The 26,747-nt window shown below is 39.2% G+C and overlaps 5 protein-coding genes across 5 annotated transcripts in view; all 5 read right to left on the minus strand.

Moving 5' to 3' along the window:
• The window catches only part of slco2b1 (solute carrier organic anion transporter family, member 2B1), a 47,269-nt gene extending 42,672 nt beyond the window's left edge, over positions 1-4,597 (minus strand). Inside the window, exons 1-2 of the mRNA XM_059351487.1 lie at positions 4,523-4,597; positions 3,405-3,567 (exon numbers count right to left, since the gene is read on the minus strand). The gene's annotated coding sequence lies outside the window, so the exon portion shown is untranslated. The remainder of the gene's footprint in view (positions 1-3,404; positions 3,568-4,522) is intronic.
• Positions 4,598-11,501: 6,904 nt separating this feature from the next.
• Positions 11,502-12,512, minus strand: LOC131986910 (odorant receptor 131-2-like). Its single transcript, XM_059352051.1, has one exon. The coding sequence runs from the start codon at positions 12,462-12,464 to the stop codon at positions 11,502-11,504; it is 963 nt and encodes a 320-aa protein (XP_059208034.1). The 5' UTR covers positions 12,465-12,512.
• A 4,122-nt stretch (positions 12,513-16,634) lies between these two features.
• On the minus strand, positions 16,635-17,612 carry LOC131986912 (odorant receptor 131-2-like). The gene has a single exon (XM_059352052.1). It carries the CDS (start codon positions 17,595-17,597, stop codon positions 16,635-16,637), a length of 963 nt encoding a protein of 320 aa, XP_059208035.1. The 5' UTR covers positions 17,598-17,612.
• Positions 17,613-19,972: 2,360 nt separating this feature from the next.
• On the minus strand, positions 19,973-21,019 carry LOC131986914 (odorant receptor 131-2-like). The gene has a single exon (XM_059352054.1). The coding sequence runs from the start codon at positions 21,017-21,019 to the stop codon at positions 19,973-19,975; it is 1,047 nt and encodes a 348-aa protein (XP_059208037.1).
• A 3,865-nt stretch (positions 21,020-24,884) lies between these two features.
• LOC131986915 (odorant receptor 131-2-like) lies at positions 24,885-25,862 on the minus strand. The gene has a single exon (XM_059352056.1). The coding sequence runs from the start codon at positions 25,845-25,847 to the stop codon at positions 24,885-24,887; it is 963 nt and encodes a 320-aa protein (XP_059208039.1). The 5' UTR covers positions 25,848-25,862.
• Between the last annotated feature and the right edge of the window lie 885 nt (positions 25,863-26,747).

The following is a 26,747-nucleotide window of genomic DNA, read 5'->3' on the forward strand; positions in this document are numbered from 1 at the left end:
TCAAAATGACCAAATAAAAGACACAAAATTACTAGAAAAAGAACCAAAATGACAGAAAAAAACTAAATTACTTTAAAAAGACACAAAATTATTATTTAAAAAAACAACACAAAATTACAAAAAAAAGACAAAAAATTATTTAAAAAGACACAAAATTACCAAAAAAGACACAAAATGACCCAAAAAAGACACAAAATGACAGAAAAAAACCAGATTACCAAAAAAGACACAAAATTACCAAAAAAAAGTAATTAAAGGGACCTTCCACACACAATACGGTAAAGAATAAAACTCACATTAAAGTTTCATATCAAGGTGGGGGCCACAAAATATCGTCACGAGGGCCACAATTGGCCCGCGGGCCGCGAGTTTGAGACCCCTGAACTAACCCGTTCCCCTGAAGTTACTGTATGTAAACCAACAGTGAAACGTGGTGACTGCAGGGACTTCATGGTGCATTCATGTGCTCCTCCTAAACTCGACTTGTGGCTCCCAATATACTGATGACTAAAGTTTTTATATTTACATTTAAAATTTGACCATATGGCCTAAATGTAGCACTTTCTCCAAGAAAATATGGCAGATAAATTACACTTAATACCATGTTGTCTTCTGAAAATCTATATTTAGAGGGTAAAGCTAATTATTTATTTTATAAATCAAGACATAGTTCAACAATGGCTTCAGTGCTCCAAAAACTTCAGTTTTAATCAAAAATCTAATTGAATTATGATATTAAAATCAAAAGCCCGATCGTATTGTGGATGTGGTGAGTCACCACCACTCATTATGATATTACTAGTGTTCAGGTACTGATTATCTCCTGATGAAACAGCTGTGTACCTGCATATTTTTATGTGTCGTCCATCTGTTAGCATGAATGTTGTTCTTGTTATTAACCCTTTGATGCTCAACATATAAACACCTCCTAATGCACAACATGGGTCTAAAATCACCTTGTGCATTAATGCAATCTTTTGTGTTTAGTGTTTTTTTGTGTTTTTAGTAATTTCTTTGTCTGTTTTTGTGTGTTTCTATGGGTTTTTGTGTGTGTTACTGTGTTTTTAGTATGTATTTTTATGTGTGTTTTTTGTAAAAAAAAAAAAAATACATATGTTTTTCTGTGTTTTTTGTCATTTTGTGTGAGTTTTTATGTGTTTTTTTTTTGTGCAATTTTTAATAATTTTTTGTGTGTTTTTATGTTTCTTTTTTGTAAATTTATTTTGTGTTCAAAATGTTGATCCAGTAAGCCAAAAGGAAAAAAATAATTATCAGGTCATTACATTTTCATTAAATTGGTGACAACATATAAACCTTCTTCTAAAATCACCTTGTGCATTAGAAGAGTAGTGATAAAAAAAAGGGTTTTTATTCAAAAAGTGAGAAATGAAAACAAAAAATTAGGATGTATGATGATCAAAAACAAGTTACAAGTTGCAAAGATATAGGATATAAAAACTTAGTGGGGTCACTTTAGACCATGTTGTGCATCAACGGGTTAACTCTTTTTCTCTGGTCGTAACCATTCTTGTACGCTTATCCGGGCCGGGTCGCGGGGGCAGCTGGTCGTAACATGAATTAATAAATAAAAGTGATATTTGTACAGACTGTGGTGAGGGGAGGAAACCCCTCAACAACGTTAAATCAACTTATTCACACTGTTTTCTTTCTGCATCATTTTCTTTCATTAGAGGTGCTTTAATTAACCCTTTATCAGGAGAAGAACCATATGTGGTAACTTCAGTGGATATCAATGTGTCCCCATGTCTCTCCGTTTGGTCATAGAACCACATGGAGCTGACCAATCAGTATGATAATAATATAATAATATTATCTTTATCGACCTGGACCTCCAATGTAAAAATGAAAAAATCAGAAAAAAAATCTGCAAGAAACAGTCGAGTTATTCTTTAATGACTTGTATCAGGAGAACTTGACTATGACGGCACATTAGGGCATATTAAAGATGAATAAAAATAAAAGAAGTTGCAAATTTACTAGATTAAAGTGTCAAACCTACAAGAAAAAAACTTGCAGATTTAAGAGATTTAAAATGGCAAATCTGCACAAAAAAAGTCACAGATTTATGAGAAAAAAGTGGGAAAAAAACATCTTTTTTCTCGTAGATTCACCACTTTAAATCTCATAAACTTTTTTCTCTAAATATTACCCCCTCCCCCGGGTCCGTATGTTTTTTTTTACACATTCTGGCTGTATGTAATATCCTCCAATATTCTCTGGGGTTGAAATTTGGAATTTGAAAGTATTTCAATGAGTGCCCTATTAAGGGTTAACCCTTTATCGAGTGAAGAACTATATTTGGTAACTTCAGGTAATATTCCGAGAAAAAAGTTGCAAATTTACTAGATTAAAGTGGCAAATCTACAAGATAAAAAGTTGCACATTTAAGAGAAAAAAAAGGGGAAAAAAGCTACTTTTTTCTCCCAGATTCACCACTTTAACCCTTAATAGGACACTCATTGAAATACTTGCAAATTCCAAATTTCAACCCGAGAGAATATTACATATGAAAATAATATTTTGAGAAAAAAGTTTATGAGATTAAAGTGGCAAATCTGCTAGAAAAAAATGTGTAGATTTATGAGATTTAAAGTGGTGAATCTGGGAGAACAAAGTCGCTTTTTTCCCACTTTTTTCTTGTGAATCTGCAACTTTTTTCTTGAAATATTACCTGATTCTAACTACGAAATATAGTTCTTTGCCTACACTGCAAAAAAAGAAAAGTTGGGTGAACTCAAAATTTCAAGGCAACAAACTTCGATAAAAGTTGGACAGTTAAACTAAATATTTTAAGTTTTGTTTTTGAGTTTGCTCAACTCTGAATTCAGATTTTTGTCAACTCAACTGTAAGTTGTACTAATTTATAATTTCACATTGTAATAACTTTTAATCCTTACTTCTGCTAACTTCTGCAATGTGCTGAATTGGCACGATTGTAACGCCGCTATGAAATGTCAGCTAATGTTGCGACCACAATTTTGAGTTAGCATTGATACGCTAATGGCTACTCTTGTAGCTGTAACAAGCAGCACTGCTAGCATCAGTTAGCCGCTAGCATCAATTAGCCGCTAGCATCAGTTAGGCCGCTAGCATCAGTTAGCCACTAGCTTTTGCTAATGACCGCATTTCCCAACAAAGAAATAAGAGTTATCAGAACTATTGTCCCTTGTTGTGAACCCCAACTTAAAGATATAAGTAACAACAACTCACCAACTTGTTTTTGAGCAGACAACTGGCTTCCTTTGTTGTGCTAACTTACATTATTGCCCTAAATGTCAATAATTTATATTTCCAAGTTTTACCAACTTAAATCACTGTTTTAGGCCAAAAAATACAAGTCGGCTTTTTTGCAGTGTGATAAAGGGTTAATGAGTCAAACTTACTCCAGTGAAGTGTTCCAGCAGCAGTCGAGGATCCTCGGAGCGTTTCAGATCCGTTTTCTGTCTGTCAGCGCTGCGTTACCATGGAGACGTCAGCGTGAGGTGGTCGGGGTCCTCCGCTGGCCGGGACAGACGCCACGAAGACTCCAGAGAGATGACTGAGTCTCTGTGGGGAGGAAGAAGTCTGCATCATCATCATCATCATCATCATGTGGTGGAGCTGCTTTACAACCATCTGATGCTCATTTAGCTCCACTAGCAGAAAGCAGAAATCAGGTTAATGAAGAAAAGAAAGAAAGAAAAGAGTTCAAAAGTTTTCTTCCCTTGAAATAAAACACGTTGACCAAACCACAGACTGGATCCAGCGGGATGTTTGGAGCACAAAACGTCAAATTGCAAAACTTTTTAGATGCACACACTGAAAATAAACTGGAGTGACATTTACTGGAAAAAAGCTCGGCAAGTTTTTCCACAGAAAGTGTTTGTAATCTTTACTAAGTCATATTTATTTAATAGAACCACTTGTTTTTTTTATGAAAATAAACAAGCAAATATCAGATTCACTGATGTCCCTCAATTACATTTGACTGGTAAATATGAACTAATGAAGCCAATGAACTGGTTTAGTGAATATTACTGGGAACCAATGATTCAATTTACATTAAAACTGAGACACATAATAACAAACAATCACTCAGTAATGCACCACATGGAAAACCGATGTTTCAAAGTAAAAGCACTGAATTCGTATTTCTTTGTAGAATTTATAGAGATGATTGAACTAATAATTACAGGCCCAATAAACACTTTTTTTCCAGTGTAAGAACAACACTATTGTGTGTAACGTGTAGAGTAAAGTGTGATGTGGGGACCAGCAGCTGGTCAGTTACCTGCTGAGGTCCAGTTTAAACTGTCTGCAAACACCAGCAGCTCAACACGCAACATGCTGCGTTGTCTGATTTTAAAGTGAGCGAACCAGCAACTTTCCTGCTGTTACAAACCAGCTGTGATAAAGCATGTGAGTCCCAGGAGTCCCAGTAGTCCCAGTAGTCCCAGTAAGCAGCCTGAAAGGTCCCACACACACACACACACACACACACACAAATGATAATGAGACTCACTGTGAAAGCAGCTGGTCGCTTCAGTTCCTCTGACTTTCTGGCCGAGTGTTTCATTACAGCAGCCTGACAGTCTCACACACACACACACACACACACACACACACACACACACACACACACACACACACACACGCGGAGCGAGGAGGCGGTCTGGAATCTGAACCCTCGGTGTGGGAGGCAGGACTCCACTAATCTCTCCAGGTGCATTTTGGGTAATGTAGGTTTTAGGGAGCGTGTGGAGAAGTGAAGTGAAGAGATTTCTCTTTCTGCTGCAACGATTCTGATCCTTTGTCCTTTTAACTTCCTGTCCAGAGTCAGACCAGAGAGATGATTCATCTGGACAATCTCGTTTAACTCCACGGAGTCTGAAATGGCCATTCTGTCTGGTTCAATCCTTTTTGTGTCTTTTCTTGTCTTTTTCTTGTCTTTTTTTGGTCTTTTTTAGTCATTTTGTGTCTTTTTTTAATCATTTTGTGTCTTTTTTTAGTCATTTTGTGTCTTTTTTTAGTCATTTTGTGTCTTTTTTGGTCATTTTGGTCATTTTTAAAATCATTTTGTATCTTTTTAAATCATTTTTGTGTGTCTTTTAGTCATTTTCTGTCGTTTTTGGTCATTTTGTGTCTTTTTCTTTATCATTTTGTGTCTTTTTTTTTTATCATTTTGTGTCTTTTTTAGTCATTTTGTTTCTTTTTTTGGTCATTCTGTGTCTTTTTTTAGTAATGTGTCATTTTTAGTCATTTTGTCTATTTTTAGTCATTTTGTGTCTTTTTTTTAATCATTTTGTGTCTTTTTAGTCAGTTTTGTGTCTTTTTTAGTCATTTTGTGTCTTTTTTTAGTAATGTGTCGTTTTTAGTCATTTTGTCTATTTTTAGTCATTTTGTGTCTTTTTTAAATCATTTTGTGTTTCTTTTTTTTTGGTCATTTTGTGTCTTTTTTAGTCATTTTTGTGTCTTTTTTTGTCATTTTGTGTCTTTTTTTTGGTCATTTTGTGTCTTTTTTAGTAATTTTTGTGTCTTTTTTTTGTCATTTGTGTCTTTTTTTTGGTCATTTTGTGTCTTTTTTAAATAATTTTGTGTCTTTTTTAAATCATTTTGTGTCTTTTTTGGTCATTTTGAGTCTTTTTTTAGTAATTTTGTATCTTTTTTTTGGTCATTTTGTGTCTTTTTTAGTCCTTTAGTCCAACATAAAATGTGATTTTGAATCTTTTTTTTAAACTTCCAAAACACTATCATGCTGAATAAAGAATTGTAAATGTTGCAAATGTGACCAAAGGTGTCAAATCTACCATATAAGAGGGTTCCATCCAGTTCTATCATTTGATACTAAATCTATTTGAGCTTGTCTCCAGTTTTACTTGGTATATCATCATCAAACTGAAACTGGCCTCATGGAGTTTACAGCCAGAACTTTAGAGGTAAATGTACAGTAGGGCTCCACGCTGCTTTGTTTTATACTCTGATGGAGGCAACAAGTCTGATTATTTGGAGCTTTTGGAGACTCCACAGGGTTAAAACTGTAAAAACAGCAGATGAAGAAGTGAGTGTTGACGTAATGGTAAAGACGTTTATTTATTGTGTTGCTGATTAATCTACTGAACGCTACTTATAGATCCTTTTCACACTGTAAAAAAAGAAAAGTTGGGTGAACTCAAAATTTCAAGGCAACAAACTTCAATAAAATTTTAAGTTGGACAAATAAACTAAATATTTTAAGTTTTGTTTTTGAGTTTGCTCAACTCTGAATTCAGATTTTTGTCAACTCAACTGTAAGTTGTACTAACTTATAATTGTAAATTGTAATAACTTTTAATCCTTACTTCTGCTAACTTCTGTAATGTGCTGAATTGGCACGATTGTAACGTTGCTATGAAATGTCAGCTAATGTTGCGACCACAATTTTGAGTTAGCATTGATACGCTAATGGCTACTCTTGTAGCTGTAACAAGCAGCGCCGCTAGCATCCGTTAGCCGCTAGCTTTCGCTAATGACTGAATTTCCCAACAAAGAAATAAGAGTTATCAGAACTATTGTCCCTTGTTGTGAACCCCAACTTAAAGATATAAGTAACAACAACTCACCAACTTGTTTTTGAGCAGACAACTGGCTTCCTTTGTTGTGCTAACTTACATTATTGCCCTAAATGTCAATAATATTTCCAAGTTTTACCAACTTAAATCACTGTTTTAGGGCAAAAAATACAAGTCGGCTTGTTTGCAGTGCACCTGAACTCAGTAATAAAGACAAGATATGTAATGAAAGATACCAAACTGGGGATTAAAGTCACTCATTCTGAATTTGATGCATTCTGTTTTTATTGATGTTTTATTTATAGTACCAATTTTATGGAATCAGGGTTGGAGTATAGTTGAGAGTAGTTGTTGAATACATCAGAAATAGGGCGTAAAATTAAAAAATTGTATATCACCGTATTAGAAACTTTTAATTAACCGTAAATCAAAGAATAGCACAAAACTTTTACTTTTTTCTGTCATAAACTGGAAGAAACACACAGTTTTGCTGTAAAAATAAAACATTTTCATGCAAAATGTATGAAGAAATACCATGATGTGTGAATGAACGACACAATTCCAATAAAAATAACAGGATTATTCAGTCTAAATAACAGTTTTTGCTGATATTTACATTTAAATTTTGAATAGAAAATCCACGCACTGTACATTTTTCACGGTGAAGTTCTGGCAACCACAGCTGCTGGGATTCTTCCTTAAATTAAACAGATTACTTTTTACAGAAAAATGACAAAAAAAAGACACAAAATGATCAAAAAAAGACACAAAATGATAAAAAAAAGACACAAAATGACCAAAAAAAGACACATAATGATAAAAAAAGACACAAAATGACCAAAAAAAGACACAACATGATAAAAGTAGACACAAAATGACCAAAAAAAAGACACAAAATGATCAAAAAAAGACACAAAATGACCAAAAAAAGACACATAATGATAAAAAAAGACACAAAATGACCAACAAAAGACACAAAATGACAAAAAAAAAGACACAAAATGACCAAAAAAAGACACAAAATGATCAAAAAAAGATAAAGTGACCAAAAAAAGACACAAAATGACAGAAAAAAGACACAAAATGATCAAAAAAAGACACAAAGTGACCAAAAAAAGACACAAAATGACAGAAAAAAGACACAAAATGACAGAAAAACCCATACACTGTACATTTTTCACGGTAAAGTTCTGGCAACCACAGGTGCTGGGATTTTTCCGTAAATTAAATAGATTCTTTTTTACAGTGTATATTATGTATGAAGATGATATTGTGTTCCTCAGTCCTGCTCCTGGTTATAAGTTCTGTGTTCTGGTGTTATCATGATGTGTAGAACCAAAAGGGATTTACAGCTCTAAGAACTGATAATCAAAGCAAACATTCCTTTACGCTAGTGTATGTATGCAGAGAGGGAGTGTTAGAACATGTTGTGCACCACTCTATACTGCACACTGGTGGACAAACTAGAGAAAAGCAACTTCACAGAGACTTCAAGGAGCTTCTAATGCTGCTGTGAGAATATCAGTGAACAGAGTGAGAGGCTCTACTGCAAGGGGAATCTGACTTTTTCTCTCTTTCTACGGATTTATTTGTCAGCCTGATGACTCTGAAAATGAAGTAATCTTGTACTTATCCAATATAAGATCTGATAACCAGGTAGTTTCTGCCAGACAAAAGTTTGCGGTGCCACCACACATAATTTTGTCTTTTTTTGGTCATTTTGTGTCTTTTTTAGTCATTTTGTGTCTTTTTTAGTCGTTTTGTGTCTTTTTTTAGTCATTATGTGTGTTTTTTTGTCATTTTGTGTCTTTTTTAGTCCTTTAGTCCAACATAAAATGTGATTTTGAATCTTTTTTTTAACTTTCAAAACACTATCATGCTGAATAAAGAGTTTTAAATGTTGCAAATGTGAACAAAGGTGTCAAATCTAACACATTTATACTAAATATATTTGCGCTTGTCTCCAGTTTTAGTTTCCGCCAGACAAAAGTTTGCGTTGCCACCACACATTCTCACGGCAAGTTCACTTTTCGTACATGTGGCATTTTGGAATAACAGCGTACGCAATGTTTTTGTGCGTACGCAGCGTTGACACATGAGGCCCCAGGGCCTTTTTTCCCCAGTTTGTCCCTGCTCCCAGCTGTGGAGACATGTGGAGTTGTCTCTCTGTATATGTTCTACCTCTTTAAAGTGAATAAATGAATGAAAATAGATTCTTATGGTCTTCTGTACAAATATGTACTAAAGTTTAATAAAGTTTCCCCTCTGAACTGATGTCATTCTCTACTGAGAAGTGAGCAAAGAAGGCTAAATGCACAAAATAATATAATATAACTAGAAAATTTCCTCTGGGGAAATTTTGAAAGGGCCACGGGGGCTATTGCCGGTGTGTGTACACTATGATGAGATTCTTCAGAGATTTCAAACAATTAATACTAGTAATGTTATGATACTATATAATATACAAGTAGCACACCTACAACAAACATTCCTCTTCAAGTATTTATTTATACAGCAACCTATGCCCTTTAACCTCAAAATGTGTGTGTGTGTGAAATATTTGCATCTGGAGTGTGCGCGCTTACGCGCGCATATGTGTGTGTGTGTGTGTGCGTGTGTGCGTGCGTGTATCTTTAACTGTTATTACATTAAATGACCAGTGTGTGTGTGTGTGTGCGTGCGTGTATCTTTAACTGTTATTACATTAAATGACCAGTGTGTGTGTGTGTGTGCGTGCGTGTATCTTTAACTGTAATCACATCAAAGCATCAAAGCGTTGGGGTCGACCAATCAGAGCAGAGCAATCAACGGAATTAACAGCTGTGGAATCTTCTGGCAGAGTGAAAGCAGCCAGAGGTGGGCAGAGTGAAATTTCTGGCCTCGAACAGAAAGCATTTTTGGCAAAACCATAATACCTATCATTGATCCGACTTCACTTTGTTCTTCCTGAACGTCTACATATGTTTTTTTAAAAGAAAAATGAAAAAAATAGCTTTGTGAGAGCAATCTAAAAAAACTGTTCCATCTCCCTTTTTCAGAAATCTTCCTGCGTTTTTAATATGGGTCCCAATGAGGCTGTTGGTGGTGTTGGTGGATCATCTGTGCGTCCTACGCCCAAACTATAACTCTGACAGCTTTACCAGAGGATTGTGAGGGAGAAGACAAAATTTCCTACGTTTCTATGTATAAATTATTTCTGTAGAGTGGAATTTGCGGCAGTTTTCAAATGTATTTTTTGACAATTTTTTCTTTCTCTCTACACTCTGGCGATGATGTCACCGTGAAATAGCCAAAGATTTGCTTAACTCAAAATCCGTGGAATAGCCATGGAATCACTCAAATTTCTGTGAAACTGACACGGATTTCTCTACAATGCAAGTTAATGACAGTCATATCCCGTGGCTATTCCAACATATAAAATGAGTGAATATTTAGAAAATAAAACATATATTTCTGGCTAGAAATGTGATCAAAATCCATTTTTATGCAGAAACTAAGTCAAAATATTTATTTTTTCACTAAAAATGAGAGAACTGTCCGCCATGTTTTTTGTTCTGACCGCCGGGACCTTGAAAGTCACGTGACTTGGAACAAACCAATAGGAAAAAATATCCATGGAATAGCCACGGGATATGACTGTCATTAACTTGCATTGTAGCGAAATCCGTGTCAGTTTCACGGGAATTTGAGTGATTACGTGGCTATTCCACGGATTTTGAGTTAAGCGAATCCGTGGCTATTTCACAGATTCCTGTGAGACCATGTTCCACACAAATGTTCACGATTGATCTATAGATTAATCATTTGGTCTGCAAGACATCAGTAAACACTGAAAAAAAACCAGCTTCACCGTTAAGTTCAGCACAAAGTGACATCATCTTTTTATTCTAACCAAAAGCCAGAAAAATATGCATTCATATGTACAGTCAAACTGTTTAAATATGCTGCTTAAGAGATGAGAGTTACTGCACACTTAAATGTGTGTTATTTAACAGTAGCAGGAACCTCCGGGCCTGAAACCAATGGGTGACGCCATGGTCAATGTATCCACTGCTATTATACAGCTAATGGGTGAAACACATCAAAACTGGTGTTAATATTGACATGTCTTACCAAATGTATAAAAATCTGCAATCAGTGGTTGGAACACGCTCTCTACTGTTTTAAAATAGCCCTGAACCTGGAGGACAACATGACTGACATGAATACAAACATGTGCCTGATTTAGACAATCTATGGTGCATAGTCTAAAGCAGGGGTGTGAAAGTTATCATGAAAGGGCAGGCATTTGGTTGGACAGACAACAGGACTGTGTGAGAGGTCCTGGGTCCAAATCCCTGACGAGCTCCGACATTGTTACAGGGAAAGACAAAGAGCAGAGGGCCAGACAAGAGTCTTAACTTAAACAAAAATTAAACAAAGGATACATTCACATGGTAAAGTCTGTCTTTTAACAATATTCATATCTACATTGGCATTGTTTTTGTTTTTACTATTCTTACTTAACTTAACTAGGTCGGCTGTGGCCTACTGTTTAGGGTAGCCTCTGCCACCAGTATGAATGCTATATAAGTGCAGGACCATTTAACTGTTTCCTTTATCCATACTGGGACTGAACTAAAAACAGTCAACAACCAAATCAAGTTGGTATTTGACTCCCCAAACCATGTCTTTTTGCAGAGCTGAAGGAGGAATAATAACACAAAGAGGGAATGCACAGACAATACCCTAACTTGGAAGATAGCCACTTCATTTTAATAACCCATACCTATTATATACAACTACTACTGAAGGCTCAAATAAGCTTTTCCTGAATTTAAGGATGCATTATTGACCGAATGAAAACTATAGATTTTGTCAGGCTTCTCTAGATTCGCAACGACCATAAGAAGCACCAATGTCAATGGGGCCATGCATTGATTTAAGACCCCAAAAACATTTATCAAATGTATATTAGGTTGAGAACTTAGCCTTGGCTGGATCAATTAAGAGTTTCAGTCCACAGCATAGATGGCATATGAGGACTGGTCTGATGGTCTGGTCCCTGATGCCATAGATAAGAGAACTCAGACACCTAGGAAATATGACAATGCATACATAAATAACATTCACAATGCGCAGAAATATCAACCTGTTCAGGAACTTTGAGATAGCTATGGCAACGGGGATGTATAATGAACTGAGGATCATGAGGCCCACTTGCACCAGATGCAGCAGCAGTGTGTTACGAGCCTTCTGTGCAGAAGCTTTGTTTGTGGAAGCTGACCTGGCTGCTATTATCACACCAATATAAGAGGAAGTGACTACCACAACAACTGAAACAAATACAAAATAGGTTGAGGTTTTATGATAAACAACAGACATGGGGCCCAGAAGCATTCTTTCTCTGGTACAAAAATCTTTCATCTGCAGTGTTTCCAGGTCTTCAAATGGAAAATCTGACAGTAAAATAACTTGTATGAGGATATTTAGTGAATTAAAGGTCCAAACCACAAAGATAGCCACTTCTGTGTTTCTGATGGTGATGATGGTAGAGTGTCTCAGTGGGTAGCACACAGCAACAAATCTTTCCAGAGACATCACCACCAGTGTGAAAAGAGAGATTAAATTTGTGAGATTGGCAAGCATAGTCAGAACACCACATACAGGATATGTCAACCATATTGTACATGCAGCCAGTAGGTATGATAACTGACTCAGAGCCATCTGTACAGTGTCTGCAAAAAGGAGGTTAAACAGAAGAATATAACGTGAGGTCTCACGAAACACAGTTTCACTCCTCAAGGTGAATAACATGGTCACATTAATGAAGAAAAACACACAGTATGGCACTGTAGTCAGAGTGGCAAACATGACACTTTCCAGTAACCCCTGTTTAGCAGTGATGTTGTTCTGACTTTCAACTGCATTTGTCATCTTAGAGGAGCATTGCCGATAGCAGAGGCCTGGCTTGTTTCTAAGTGAGCAGAGCTGGTCTGCAGAGTTCGCCTTCCTCCACATATTGTTTATAAGCTCAGTCCTTACATCACTGCATTGGAAATAATTACATGCCAGCATAAGTAATACACAAATAATGGGTGATGTAAGCATTGTACTTCCACCTCCCCAATACTCTGATCCATGTCATCATCACGCTCAAATTCTTTATTTAAAAAAACTTAAAAATAAATCAGTCTCATAAAATGACTAAACTATCATTTTGAAACTTAACAAATGACTTAATAATTATAATCAAATAACGATATCAATATTTACTAAAGGCTGAAGGAATTTGGATTTATTTTCAGAAAAGCGGTTGACATTAGTCATTTATTAATATTAAGCGGACAGCATGTATACTCTAAAAACATTTATTAAAAAAAAAAAAACAGAGTTAAGAAAACAGACAATATTTGTGCAAACCTGACTATTTACAGATGTGTGTGTGTGTGTGTGTGTGTGTGTGTGTGTGTGTGTGTGTGTATGTGTTTGAGTGTGTTGTAAGTGATCTAGTGGTGCTGGGTTAAAATGAGAATGTTTAGTGAGAATGAGTGAGCTGCCAACCTCTACTATGAGATTAATTATTAATTCCTTTAACAAATGCTAAATGTTAATATCCATCCATCCATTCTCTTCCGCCTATCTTGAGCCGGGTCGCGGGGGTAGCTGGCTAAGGAGGGCATTCCAGGCGCCCCTCTCCCCAACCGTAATATCCAGCACGTCCTGGGGGACCCCGAGGCGTTCCCAGGCCAGGCGAGAGATATAATCCCTCCACTGTGTTCTGGGTCTTCCCCGGGGCCTCCTACCAGTTGGACCTGTCTGGAACACCTCTTAAAGGAGGCCCAGCCACACTATGGAGGAAACTCATTTTAGCCGCTTGTATCTGCGATCTTGTTCTGTCAGGTCACTACCCAAAGCTCATGACCATAGGTGAGGGTTGGAATGTAGATGGAGCGGTAAATCGAGAGCTTTGCCTTCAGGCTCACCTCCTTCTTCACCAAGATGGTCAGGTACAACGCCCGCATCACTGCTGACGCCGCACCAAACCGCCTGTCCATCTCACGCTGCGTTCTACCCTCACTGCTGAACAAGACCCCGAGATACTTGAACTCCTTCTCTTGAGGCAGTACCTCTCTCCCCACCCAGAGACGGCCATTCCACCGTTTTTACGGTAGAGAAACCGTGGCCTCAAACTTGGAGGTGCTGACTCTCATCCCAACCGATTCACACTCGGCTGGAAAACCGCCCCAATGAGTGTTCTAGGTCCTGGTCTGATGAGACTAAACGAACCACATCATGTGCAAAAAGCAGAAATTTAATTCTAAGGTCACCAAACTGGATCCCTTCCTCCCCCCGGCTGTGCCTTGAGATCCTGTCCATGAAGACCATTAACAGAATCAGAGACAAGGGGCAACCCTGACGGTGGCCAACACCCACCGGGAACGTGTTTGACGTTGTGCCGAGTATGTGGACACAGCTCTCACTCCGGAAAAGGAGAGAGTCCAGCCTTTCTCCAGGTGATTGGTTCCAGAGACCACACTATGTGTGGTGGGGAGCCCACCTATTTCTAGTTAGTAACGCTCCACCTCCTGCACAAGCTTTAGCTCCTTCCCCACAAGTGAGGTAACTTTCCACATCCCCAGAGGCGCTGGAGCCAGGGGTCAGCACGCCCAGGTACCCGCATGTGCCTGCCACCAGACTTACTATGCACCCGACCCTGAAGCCTAACTCTGCGGGTGGTGGGCCCACAGGTCAGTGGGTCGATGTGATTTTTTCGGACTGAGCCCGGCCCGGCCACCAGATGCTTGCCTACGTGCTTCCCTCCCGGGTTTTGCTCCAGGATCACTGAAGCACACAAACCCCTCCACTGCGTTAAGGTGGTGAATCTTGGTGGAGTAATGTTAATATGGTAATTTCATTATAACTATTAAGGTAATTATTAGTTAGAGTTCCAAATTGAAAATTCAGTAACTTTATGAAACTGATTTTAGGTGAATGGTTATCTTTTCTCTGTTTTCCAGACTGGTGCCCCATTTTGAGGTGACATGAGTAAATCAAGTCATATCATATATTATTATAAGAAACATTAATTTACATTAATTGTAAATAATTCTGATATCCATCTTAATCCTCTTTTGAAACCCTAACATAATATTGTGCATCCTGTTTACTCCTTTTATTAAATATTTGGTGGAAGGTATTCATTCATTTTCATAAACCAACTTATGTTCTTTACATTGTTATGGTGCCCGTGTGAGGCATCCTAGATACTTCTACATTGATCTTGAAACATCCTATAAACCTAAATTTTTTTGGTGCCCCGTGTGAAGCATAGCATATTTGGGAATCGTTCACAATTGTGCAATATTAATATCAGAATATCATACTTGGTCCACACTAAAAATGTTGATTTCAATTCTAAACTTGCTAGAAATCCTTACATTTTATATAGAGGTCTGCTACAGGAGTCGACATCCATATGTACTCACAAAACTTCTTTGTGGTGTAAATAATATGTATTTGAAAATTTAGTAAAAGCAATTTGAGAGATTTATGTACTGTTATCTACCACTGTCAAACCATTCATTCTGCTGATATAGCTAACTAAAAGACCTCATGCCCTGTGCACATTGAGGGCTGTATTTTGCCCTTACTGCCATGTATTTCAGTGTAAGGAAGCGAATGAGATTCAGTGTGAGCCACAGCATGGTCCCGGCTTTGTGATGAAATTGTTTGTCCGTTGCAGTTACACGTGTTTCAGCTTTAGTGCAATTTCAAGAAACAATCCTCTATCTCTTACTGCCCTGCATTTTAGTTAATGTGCAAGTTTAAAGCTTAAGAAGCAAACTAGCCCATGTAAACCTCGGTACACATTTCCTCACTATAATCTTGATACCCACTAGGGCCACTAGTTGGTGCAGGGTGTTGTGGCTGTCCTTTTCCACAAGAAGCTCTTTTCAAAAGTAAAGTTAGCCTTCTAACCCCACTCCCCTAAAAAAAACATAAAACTTATCACAACATATCAGCCAACTACTGATCTTTTTGACTTCACATTTGTCATTAAAATCAAATATGTAACATGCTTATGGAAACAAAAAAAGACTAAATGAAATGAATGCATTTTGCATCGTTTTATTGATTTATTCATTCATCATCTTCAACCCCAATATCTGTACTCGGGTCATGGGGTGCTGGAGCTAATCCCAGCTAACATTGGACAAGAGGCAGGGAACACCCTGGACAGGTCGCCAGACTATCTCGAGGCAGACACACAGAGACAGACAGTCACATTCTCATTCACACCTATGGGCAATTTAGAGTCACCAATTAAAGCTAAATGCATGTTTTTGGACTGTGGGAGGAAGTCAGAGTACCTGCAGAGAACCCACCCTGTCACTGGGAGACCATGCAAACTCCACACAGAGGAGCCGCAGGCCAGAGACGAACCAGAGACCCTCTTGCTATAAGGCAAGATTGATAACCACTACACCACCGTGTAGCCCCTGAATCCTTTTAGATAAAAAATGTTAACATGAAGTCTGCTTACTGTAACTAGTAACAAATAAGATCATGACATCCACCCATCAATAGAGGCATTTAAACCCCGTCCACACCATAGGGGGTATCAAACATCTCTCTCCATTGACTTTCTACTGAATGATGGAGACTCCTTGTTAATTCTGTCCGTTAGAAAACAACAGCTGAGCTTTTAAGAGGCAAAAGTGGAAGCAGACATATACAGACCTGAGAAATCAGCTGTTACAATCCTGAAACTCAGAATATTTAACGTTAACTTACTGCATTTTGCCACAAAGTCACATATCAAAATTCAGTTTTAGGCTAACTAGGGTATGTACAGACGATACCCTAACTTGGAAGATAGCCACTTCATATTAATAGCCTATACCTGCTTTATACAACTACTGCTACTACTACTACTGAAAGCTCAAATAGGTTTTTGCTAAACTTAAGGAAGAATTTTTGTCTGGATGAAGACGGTATACTTTGTCAGGCTTCTCCGGATTCCCAATGACCAAAATCAGCTCCAATGTCAATCAGGCCATGCATTGATTTAAGACAGATCCCGAAAACACGCATTAAATATATCTAGGTTGAGAATTTAGTCTTGGCTGGATTACGTAAGCGTTTTAGTCCACAGCATAGATGGCATATGAGGAATGGTCTGATGGTTTGGTCCCTGATGCCATAGATAAGAGAACTTAGACACCTAGGAAATATGACAATGCATACATAAATAACAATCACAATGCGGAGCATTATTAACCTGTTCAGGAACTTTGAGATAGCTAAGACAAAGGGTATGTATATCGAACTGAGGATGCTGAGGCCCACTTGCAGCAGATGCAGCAGCAGTGTGTTACGAGCCTTCTGTGCAGAAGCTTTGTTTGTGGAAGCTGACCTGGCTGCTATTATCACACCAATATAAGAGGAAGTGACTACCACAACAACTGAAACAAATACAAAATAAGTGTAGGCTTTATCATAAACAACAGACATGGGGCCCAGAAGCATTCTTTCTCTGGTACAAAAATCTTTCATCTGCAATGTTTCGAGGTCTTCAAATGGAAACTCTAAGAGTAAAATAAGTCCTGTGAGAACATTTAGTGAATTAAAGGTCCAAACCACAAAGACAGCCACTGCTGTGTTTCTGATGGTGATGATGGTAGAGTGTCTCAGTGGGTAGCACACAGCAACAAATCTTTCCAGAGACATCACCACCAGTGTGAGAGGAGAGATTGCATTTGTGAGATTGGAAAGAATAGCGATAACACCACATACAGGATATGTCAACCTTATACTACAAGCAGCCAGTAGGTATAATAACTGAATCAGAGCCATCTGTACAGTGTCTGCAAAAAGGAGGTTAAACAGAAGAATATAACGTGAGGTCTCACGAAACACAGTTTTACTCCTCAAGGTGAATAACATGGTCACATTAATGAAGAGAAACACACAGCATGGCACTGTAGTCAGAGTGGCAAACATGACACTTTCCAGTAACCCCAGTTTAGCAGTGATGTTGTTCTGACTTTCAACTGCATTTGTCATCTTAGAGGAGCATTGCCGATAGCAGAGGCCTGGCTTGTTTCTAAGTGAGCAGAGCTGGTCTGCAGAGCTCGCCTTCCTCCACATATTGTTTATAAGCTCAGTCCTTACATCACTGCATTGGAAATAATTACATGCCAGCATAAATAATACATAATTAATGGGTGATGTAAGCATTTTACTACCACCTCCCCAATACTCTGATTCATGTCATCATCAAGCTCAAGTTTTTTTATTTTTAAAACACAAAAAAGCCAATTTTACTGAATCAGTCTCATAATACAAGGAGAATATCAGTTTGGAACTTATAATTTACCTTAATAACTATAACCAAATAATCATATCAATATTCACTAAAGGTTGAAGGAATTTGGAGTTCCTTCCAGGGAAGTGATTGCCTTCAGTCCTTTATTAATAATAGGGGGAGTCTCGCTGCAGTGCTCAAAAGGGGAACTTTTTTTCTCATAGCCTTGAGTCAGGGCTGTTTGGAGGGAGGCCAGGTAAGATTGGAAGATTGGGCTGTAGGTGAAAGTGGCAGCAACTTTCTGCTACTCATCTTGTTGATAATGTCCATACTGGTCTCCGGATCGATCCAGTAGCTTTTCCAGGGCCGTCAGTCGCTCCTTGATTTCATCCAAAGTGCAGTTTGTGACCACAGTCTGAGTTTCAACAGCTCTGCTGTCATAGGCAGCCTTTGGACAGCTGTCACCATTTTCTGTGTATTTCGAAAAGTCCTGTTATCAAGGTTCCGAATAGATAGAGGTCCTCACTGTCCTCTACGGCAGTAGTTCTCAACCTTTTTGAGTCACGACCCCCAATTTAACATGCATGTTATCCGCGACCCCCACTCACTGAACAGAATCTCACACGCACAGTCCAGATCACGCAAAAAAGAAACAAAATGACCAAAAAAAGGAAACAAAATGACCAAAAAAGACACAAAATGACCAGAAAAGACAGTAAATGACCAAAAAAGGAAACTAAATGACCAAAAAAGACACAAATTGACCACAAAATGATCAAAAAAAGACACAAAATGACCAAAAAAGACACAAAATGACAAACAAAAGAACCACAAAAGGACCTAAAAAAGACATTAAGTGACCAAAAACACATTCACACATGAACACTTTAACACAGTGGAGACAGAGCTGACTCCCAAAATGATTTGGCGACCCCCAGAAATAATCTTGCGACCCCAATTGGGGTCCCGACCCCAAGGTTGAGAATAGCTGCTCTACGGAAGCTGCAAATGTCCCGTCAGGGCAGGAGGGATCCCCCGAACCTTGGCTTCTTGTCAAGAAGATTGTGTCAATTGCGTTGAGAGAGCAGTTGATCAAATCCATATTTTTTTAGTTTTGAGAGCAGTGTAAAGAGAGTCTTCCAAAGTAAGACAGAAGACAAGACGAGACAAGAGGACCGAAGCAGGAAAACACACAGGGAGAGAGGAAAAATAAGTGCGACCGCCTCCTTACAGAGCCAGAGAAGCATGATCAAACAGATCAAAGCCAGTGTTAATATTGACATTTCTTAAAAACTGTATATAAATCTGCATTTTGTGGTTGGAACACGCTCTCTACTGTTTTAAAATAGCCCTGAACCTGGAGGACAACATGACTGACATAAAAACAAACATGGGCCTGATTTAGACAATCTATGGTGCATAGTCTAAAGCAGGGGTGTGAAAGTTATCATGAAAGGGCAGGCATTAGGTTGGACAGACAACAGGACTGTGTGAGAGGTCCTGGGTCCAAATCCCTGACAAGCCCGGGCTTTGTTACAGGGAAGGACAAAGAGCAGAGGGCCAGACAAGAGTCTTAACTTAAACAAAAATTAAACAAAGGATTCATTCACATGGTAAAGTCTGTCTTTTAACAATTTTCATATCTACATTGGCATTGTTTTTGTTTTTACTATTCTTACTTAACTTAACTGGGTCGGCTGTGGCCTACTGTTTAGGGTAGCCTCTGCCACCAATATGAATGCTATATAAGTGCAGGACCATTTAACTGTTTCCTTTATCCATACTGGGACTGAACTAAAAACAGTCAACAACCAATTCAAGTTGGTATTTGACTCCCCAAACCATGTCTTTTTGCAGAGCTGAAGGAGGAATAATAACACAAAGAGGGAATGTACAGACAATACCCTAACTTGGAAGATAGCCACTTCATTTTAATAACCCATACCTATTATATACAACTACTACTGAAGGCTCAAATAAGCTTTTCCTGAATTTAAGGATGCATTATTGACCGAATGAAAACTATAGATTTTGTCAGGCTTCTCTAGATTCGCAACGACCATAAGAAGCACCAATGTCAATGGGGCCATGCATTGATTTAAGACAGACCCCAAAAACATTTATCAAATGTATATTAGGTTGAGAACTTAGCCTTGGCTGGATCAATTAAGAGTTTCAGTCCACAGCATAGATGGCATATGAGGACTGGTCTGATGGTCTGGTCCCTGATGCCATAGATAAGAGAACTCAGACACCTAGGAAATATGACAATGCATACATAAATAACATTCACAATGCGCAGAAATATCAACCTGTTCAGGAACTTTGAGATAGCTATGGCAACGGGGATGTATAATGAACTGAGGATCATGAGGCCCACTTGCACCAGATGCAGCAGCAGTGTGTTACGAGCCTTCTGTGCAGAAGCTTTGTTTGTGGAAGCTGACCTGGCTGCTATTATCACACCAATATAAGAGGAAGTGACTACCACAACAACTGAAACAAATACAAAATAGGTTGAGGTTTTATGATAAACAACAGACATGGGGCCCAGAAGCATTCTTTCTCTGGTACAAAAATCTTTCATCTGCAGTGTTTCCAGGTCTTCAAATGGAAAATCTGACAGTAAAATAACTTGTATGAGGATATTTAGTGAATTAAAGGTCCAAACCACAAATATAGCCACTTTTGTGTTTCTGATGGTGATGATGGTAGAGTGTCTCAGTGGGTAGCACACAGCAACAAATCTTTCCAGAGACATCACCACCAGTGTGAAAAGAGAGATTAAATTTGTGAGATTGGCAAGCATAGTCAGAACACCACATACAGGATATGTCAACCATATTGTACATGCAGCCAGTAGGTATGATAACTGACTCAGAGCCATCTGTACAGTGTCTGCAAAAAGGAGGTTAAACAGAAGAACATAACGTGAGGTCTCACGAAACACAGTTTCACTCCTCAAGGTGAATAACATGGTCACATTAATGAAGAAAAACACACAGTATGGCACTGTAGTCAGAGTGGCAAACATGACACTTTCCAGTAACCCCAGTTTAGCAGTGATGTTGTTCTGACTTTCAACTGCATTTGTCATCTTAGAGGAGCATTGCCGATAGCAGAGGCCTGGCTTGTTTCTAAGTGAGCAGAGCTGGTCTGCAGAGTTCGCCTTCCTCCACATATTGTTTATAAGCTCAGTCCTTACATCACTGCATTGGAAATACTTACATGCCAGCATAAGTAATACATAATTAATGGGTGATGTAAGCATTGCACTACCACCTCCCCAATACATCATTCATTTACTAATATTAAGTGGACAGCATGTATATTCTAAAAACATTTATTTAAAAAAAAAAACAGAGTTAAGAAAACAGACAATATTTGTGCAAACCTGACTATTTACAGGTGTGTGTGTGTGTGTGTGTGAGAGAGAGTGTGTGTGTGTGTTGTAAGTGATCTAGTGGTGCTGGGTTAAAAAGAGAATGTTTAGTGAGAATGAGTGAGATGCCAACCTCTACTATGAGATTAATTCTTAATTCCTTTAACAAATGCTAAATGTTGATATCCATCCATCCATTCTCCTCCGCTTATCTTGAGCCGGGTCGCGGGGGTAGCTGGCTAAGGAGGGCATTCGAGGCTCCCCTCTCCCCAGGCCGTAATATCCAGCACGTCCTGGGGGACCCCGAGGCGTTCCCAGGCCAGGCGAGAGATATAATCCCTCCACCGTGTTCTGGGTCTTCCCCGGGGCCTCCTACCAGTTGGACCTGTCTGGAACACCTCTTAAAGGAGGCCCAGCCACACTATGGAGGAAACTCATTTTAGCCGCTTGTATCTGCGATCTTGTTCTGTCAGGTCACTACCCAAAGCTCATGACCATAGGTGAGGGTTGGAATGTAGATGGAGCGGTAAATCGAGAGCTTTGCCTTCAGGCTCACCTCCTTCTTCACCAAGATGGTCCGGTACAACGCCCGCATCACTGCTGACGCCGCACCAAACCGCCTGTCCATCTCACGCTGCGTTCTACCCTCACTGCTGAACAAGACCCCGAGATACTCGAACTCCTTCTCTTGAGGCAGTACCTCTCTCCCCACCCAGAGAGTGCAGTCCACCGCTTTTACGGTAGAGAAACCGTAGCCTCAAACTTGGAGGTGCTGACTCTCATCCCAACCGATTCACACTCGGCTGGAAAACCGCCCCAATGAGTGTTCTAGGTCCTGGTCTGATGAGACTAAACGAACCACATCATGTGCAAAAAGCAGAGATGTAATTCTAAGGTCACCAAACTGGATCCCTTCCTCCCCCCGGCTGCGCCTTGAGATCCTGTCCATGAAGACCATTAACAGAATCAGAGACAAGGGGCAACCCTGGCGGAGCCCAACACCCACCGGGAACGTGTTTGACGTTGTGCCGAGTATGTGGACACAGCTCTCACTCCGGAAAAGGAGAGAGTCCAGCCTCTCTCTAGGTGATTGGTTCCAGAGACCACGCTATTCGTGGTGGTGAGCCCACCTATTTCTAGTTAGTAACGCTCCACCTCCTGCACAAGCTTTAGCTCCTTCCCCGCAAGTGAGGTAACCAGAGGCGCTGGAGCCAGGGGTCAGCACGCCCAGGTACCCGCATTTGCCTACCAACAGACTTACTATGCACCCGACCCTGAAGCCTAACTCTGCGGGTGGTGGGCCCAGAAGTCGGTGGCTCGATGTGATTTTTTCGGACTGAGCCCAGCCCGGCCACCAGATGCTTGCCTACGTGCTCCCCTCCCGGGTCTTGCTCCAGGATCACTGAAGCACACAAACCCCTCCACTGCGTTAAGGTGGTGAATCTTGGTGGAGTAATGTTAATATGGTAATTTCATTATAACTATTAAGGTAATTATTAGTTAGAGTTCCAAATTGAAAATTCAGTAACTTTATGAAACTGATTTTAGGTGAATGGTTATCTTTTCTCTGTTTTCCAGACTGGTGCCCCATTTTGAGGTGACATGAGTAAATCAAGTCATATCATATATTATTATAAGAAACATTAATTTACATTAATTGTAAATAATTCTGATATCCATCTTAATCCTCTTTTGAAACCCTAATATAATATTGTGCATCCTGTTTACTCCTTTTATTAAATATTTGGTGGAAGGTATTCATTCATTTTCATGAACCAACTTATGTTCTTTACATTGTTATGGTGCCCGTGTGAGGCATCCTAGATACTTCTACATTGATCTTGAAACATCCTATAAACCTAAATTTTTTTGGTGCCCCGTGTGAAGCATAGCATATTTGGGAATCGTTCACAATTGTGCAATATTAATATCAGAATATCATACTTGGTCCACACTAAAAATGTTGATTTCAATTCTAAACTTGCTAGAAATCCTTACATTTTATATAGAGGTCTGCTACAGGAGTCGACATCCATATGTACTCACAAAACTTCTTTGTGGTGTAAATAATATGTATTTGAAAATTTAGTAAAAGCAATTTGAGAGATTTATGTACTGTTATCTACCACTGTCAAACCATTCATTCTGCTGATATAGCTAACTAAAAGACCTCATGCCCTGTGCACATTGAGGGCTGTATTTTGCCCTTACTGCCATGTATTTCAGTGTAAGGAAGCGAATGAGATTCAGTGTGAGCCACAGCATGGTCCCGGCTTTGTGATGAAATTGTTTGTCCGTTGCAGTTACACGTGTTTCAGCTTTAGTGCAATTTCAAGAAACAATCCTCTATCTCTTACTGCCCTGCATTTTAGTTAATGTGCAAGTTTAAAGCTTAAGAAGCAAACTAGCCCATGTAAACCTCGGTACACATTTCCTCACTATAATCTTGATACCCACTAGGGCCACTAGTTGGTGCAGGGTGTTGTGGCTGTCCTTTTCCACAAGAAGCTCTTTTCAAAAGTAAAGTTAGCCTTCTAACCCCACTCCCCTAAAAAAAACATAAAACTTATCACAACATATCAGCCAACTACTGATCTTTTTGACTTCACATTTGTCATTAAAATCAAATATGTAACATGCTTATGGAAACAAAAAAAGACTAAATGAAATGAATGCATTTTGAATCGTTTTATTGATTTATTCATTCATCATCTTCAACCCCAATATCTGTACTCGGGTCATGGGGTGCTGGAGCTAATCCCAGCTAACATTGGACAAGAGGCAGGGAACACCCTGGACAGGTCGCCAGACTATCTCGAGGCAGACACACAGAGACAGACAGTCACATTCTCATTCACACCTATGGGCAATTTAGAGTCACCAATTAAAGCTAAATGCATGTTTTTGGACTGTGGGAGGAAGTCAGAGTACCTGCAGAGAACCCACCCTGTCACTGGGAGACCATGCAAACTCCACACAGAGGAGCCGCAGGCCAGAGACGAACCAGAGACCCTCTTGCTATAAGGCAAGATTGATAACCACTACACCACCGTGTAGCCCCTGAATCCTTTTAGATAAAAAATGTTAACATGAAGTCTGCTTACTGTAACTAGTAACAAATAAGATCATGACATCCACCCATCAATAGAGGCATTTAAACCCCGTCCACACCATAGGGGGTATCAAACATCTCTCTCCATTGACTTTCTACTGAATGATGGAGACTCCTTGTTAATTCTGTCCGTTAGAAAACAACAGCTGAGCTTTTAAGAGGCAAAAGTGGAAGCAGACATATACAGACCTGAGAAATCAGCTGTTACAATCCTGAAACTCAGAATATTTAACGTTAACTTACTGCATTTTGCCACAAAGTCACATATCAAAATTCAGTTTTAGGCTAACTAGGGTATGTACAGACGATACCCTAACTTGGAAGATAGCCACTTCATATTAATAGCCTATACCTGCTTTATACAACTACTGCTACTACTACTACTGAAAGCTCAAATAGGTTTTTGCTAAACTTAAGGAAGAATTTTTGTCTGGATGAAGACGGTATACTTTGTCAGGCTTCTCCGGATTCCCAATGACCAAAATCAGCTCCAATGTCAATCAGGCCATGCATTGATTTAAGACAGATCCCGAAAACACGCATTAAATATATCTAGGTTGAGAATTTAGTCTTGGCTGGATTACGTAAGCGTTTTAGTCCACAGCATAGATGGCATATGAGGAATGGTCTGATGGTTTGGTCCCTGATGCCATAGATAAGAGAACTTAGACACCTAGGAAATATGACAATGCATACATAAATAACAATCACAATGCGGAGCATTATTAACCTGTTCAGGAACTTTGAGATAGCTAAGACAAAGGGTATGTATATCGAACTGAGGATGCTGAGGCCCACTTGCAGCAGATGCAGCAGCAGTGTGTTACGAGCCTTCTGTGCAGAAGCTTTGTTTGTGGAAGCTGACCTGGCTGCTATTATCACACCAATATAAGAGGAAGTGACTACCACAACAACTGAAACAAATACAAAATAAGTGTAGGCTTTATCATAAACAACAGACATGGGGCCCAGAAGCATTCTTTCTCTGGTACAAAAATCTTTCATCTGCAATGTTTCGAGGTCTTCAAATGGAAACTCTAAGAGTAAAATAAGTCCTGTGAGAACATTTAGTGAATTAAAGGTCCAAACCACAAAGACAGCCACTGCTGTGTTTCTGATGGTGATGATGGTAGAGTGTCTCAGTGGGTAGCACACAGCAACAAATCTTTCCAGAGACATCACCACCAGTGTGAGAGGAGAGATTGCATTTGTGAGATTGGAAAGAATAGCGATAACACCACATACAGGATATGTCAACCTTATACTACAAGCAGCCAGTAGGTATAATAACTGAATCAGAGCCATCTGTACAGTGTCTGCAAAAAGGAGGTTAAACAGAAGAATATAACGTGAGGTCTCACGAAACACAGTTTTACTCCTCAAGGTGAATAACATGGTCACATTAATGAAGAGAAACACACAGCATGGCACTGTAGTCAGAGTGGCAAACATGACACTTTCCAGTAACCCCAGTTTAGCAGTGATGTTGTTCTGACTTTCAACTGCATTTGTCATCTTAGAGGAGCATTGCCGATAGCAGAGGCCTGGCTTGTTTCTAAGTGAGCAGAGCTGGTCTGCAGAGCTCGCCTTCCTCCACATATTGTTTATAAGCTCAGTCCTTACATCACTGCATTGGAAATAATTACATGCCAGCATAAATAATACATAATTAATGGGTGATGTAAGCATTTTACTACCACCTCCCCAATACTCTGATTCATGTCATCATCAAGCTCAAGTTTTTTTATTTTTAAAACACAAAAAAGCCAATTTTACTGAATCAGTCTCATAATACAAGGAGAATATCAGTTTGGAACTTATAATTTACCTTAATAACTATAACCAAATAATCATATCAATATTCACTAAAGGTTGAAGGAATTTGGAGTTCCTTCCAGGGAAGTGATTGCCTTCAGTCCTTTATTAATAATAGGGGGAGTCTCGCTGCAGTGCTCAAAAGGGGAACTTTTTTTCTCATAGCCTTGAGTCAGGGCTGTTTGGAGGGAGGCCAGGTAAGATTGGAAGATTGGGCTGTAGGTGAAAGTGGCAGCAACTTTCTGCTACTCATCTTGTTGATAATGTCCATACTGGTCTCCGGATCGATCCAGTAGCTTTTCCAGGGCCGTCAGTCGCTCCTTGATTTCATCCAAAGTGCAGTTTGTGACCACAGTCTGAGTTTCAACAGCTCTGCTGTCATAGGCAGCCTTTGGACAGCTGTCACCATTTTCTGTGTATTTCGAAAAGTCCTGTTATCAAGGTTCCGAATAGATAGAGGTCCTCACTGTCCTCTACGGCAGTAGTTCTCAACCTTTTTGAGTCACGACCCCCAATTTAACATGCATGTTATCCGCGACCCCCACTCACTGAACAGAATCTCACACGCACAGTCCAGATCACGCAAAAAAGAAACAAAAT

The sequence above is a fragment of the Centropristis striata genome, chromosome 15, assembly GCF_030273125.1.
Source record: "Centropristis striata isolate RG_2023a ecotype Rhode Island chromosome 15, C.striata_1.0, whole genome shotgun sequence".
NCBI classification, from domain to species: Eukaryota; Metazoa; Chordata; class Actinopteri; order Perciformes; family Serranidae; genus Centropristis; species Centropristis striata.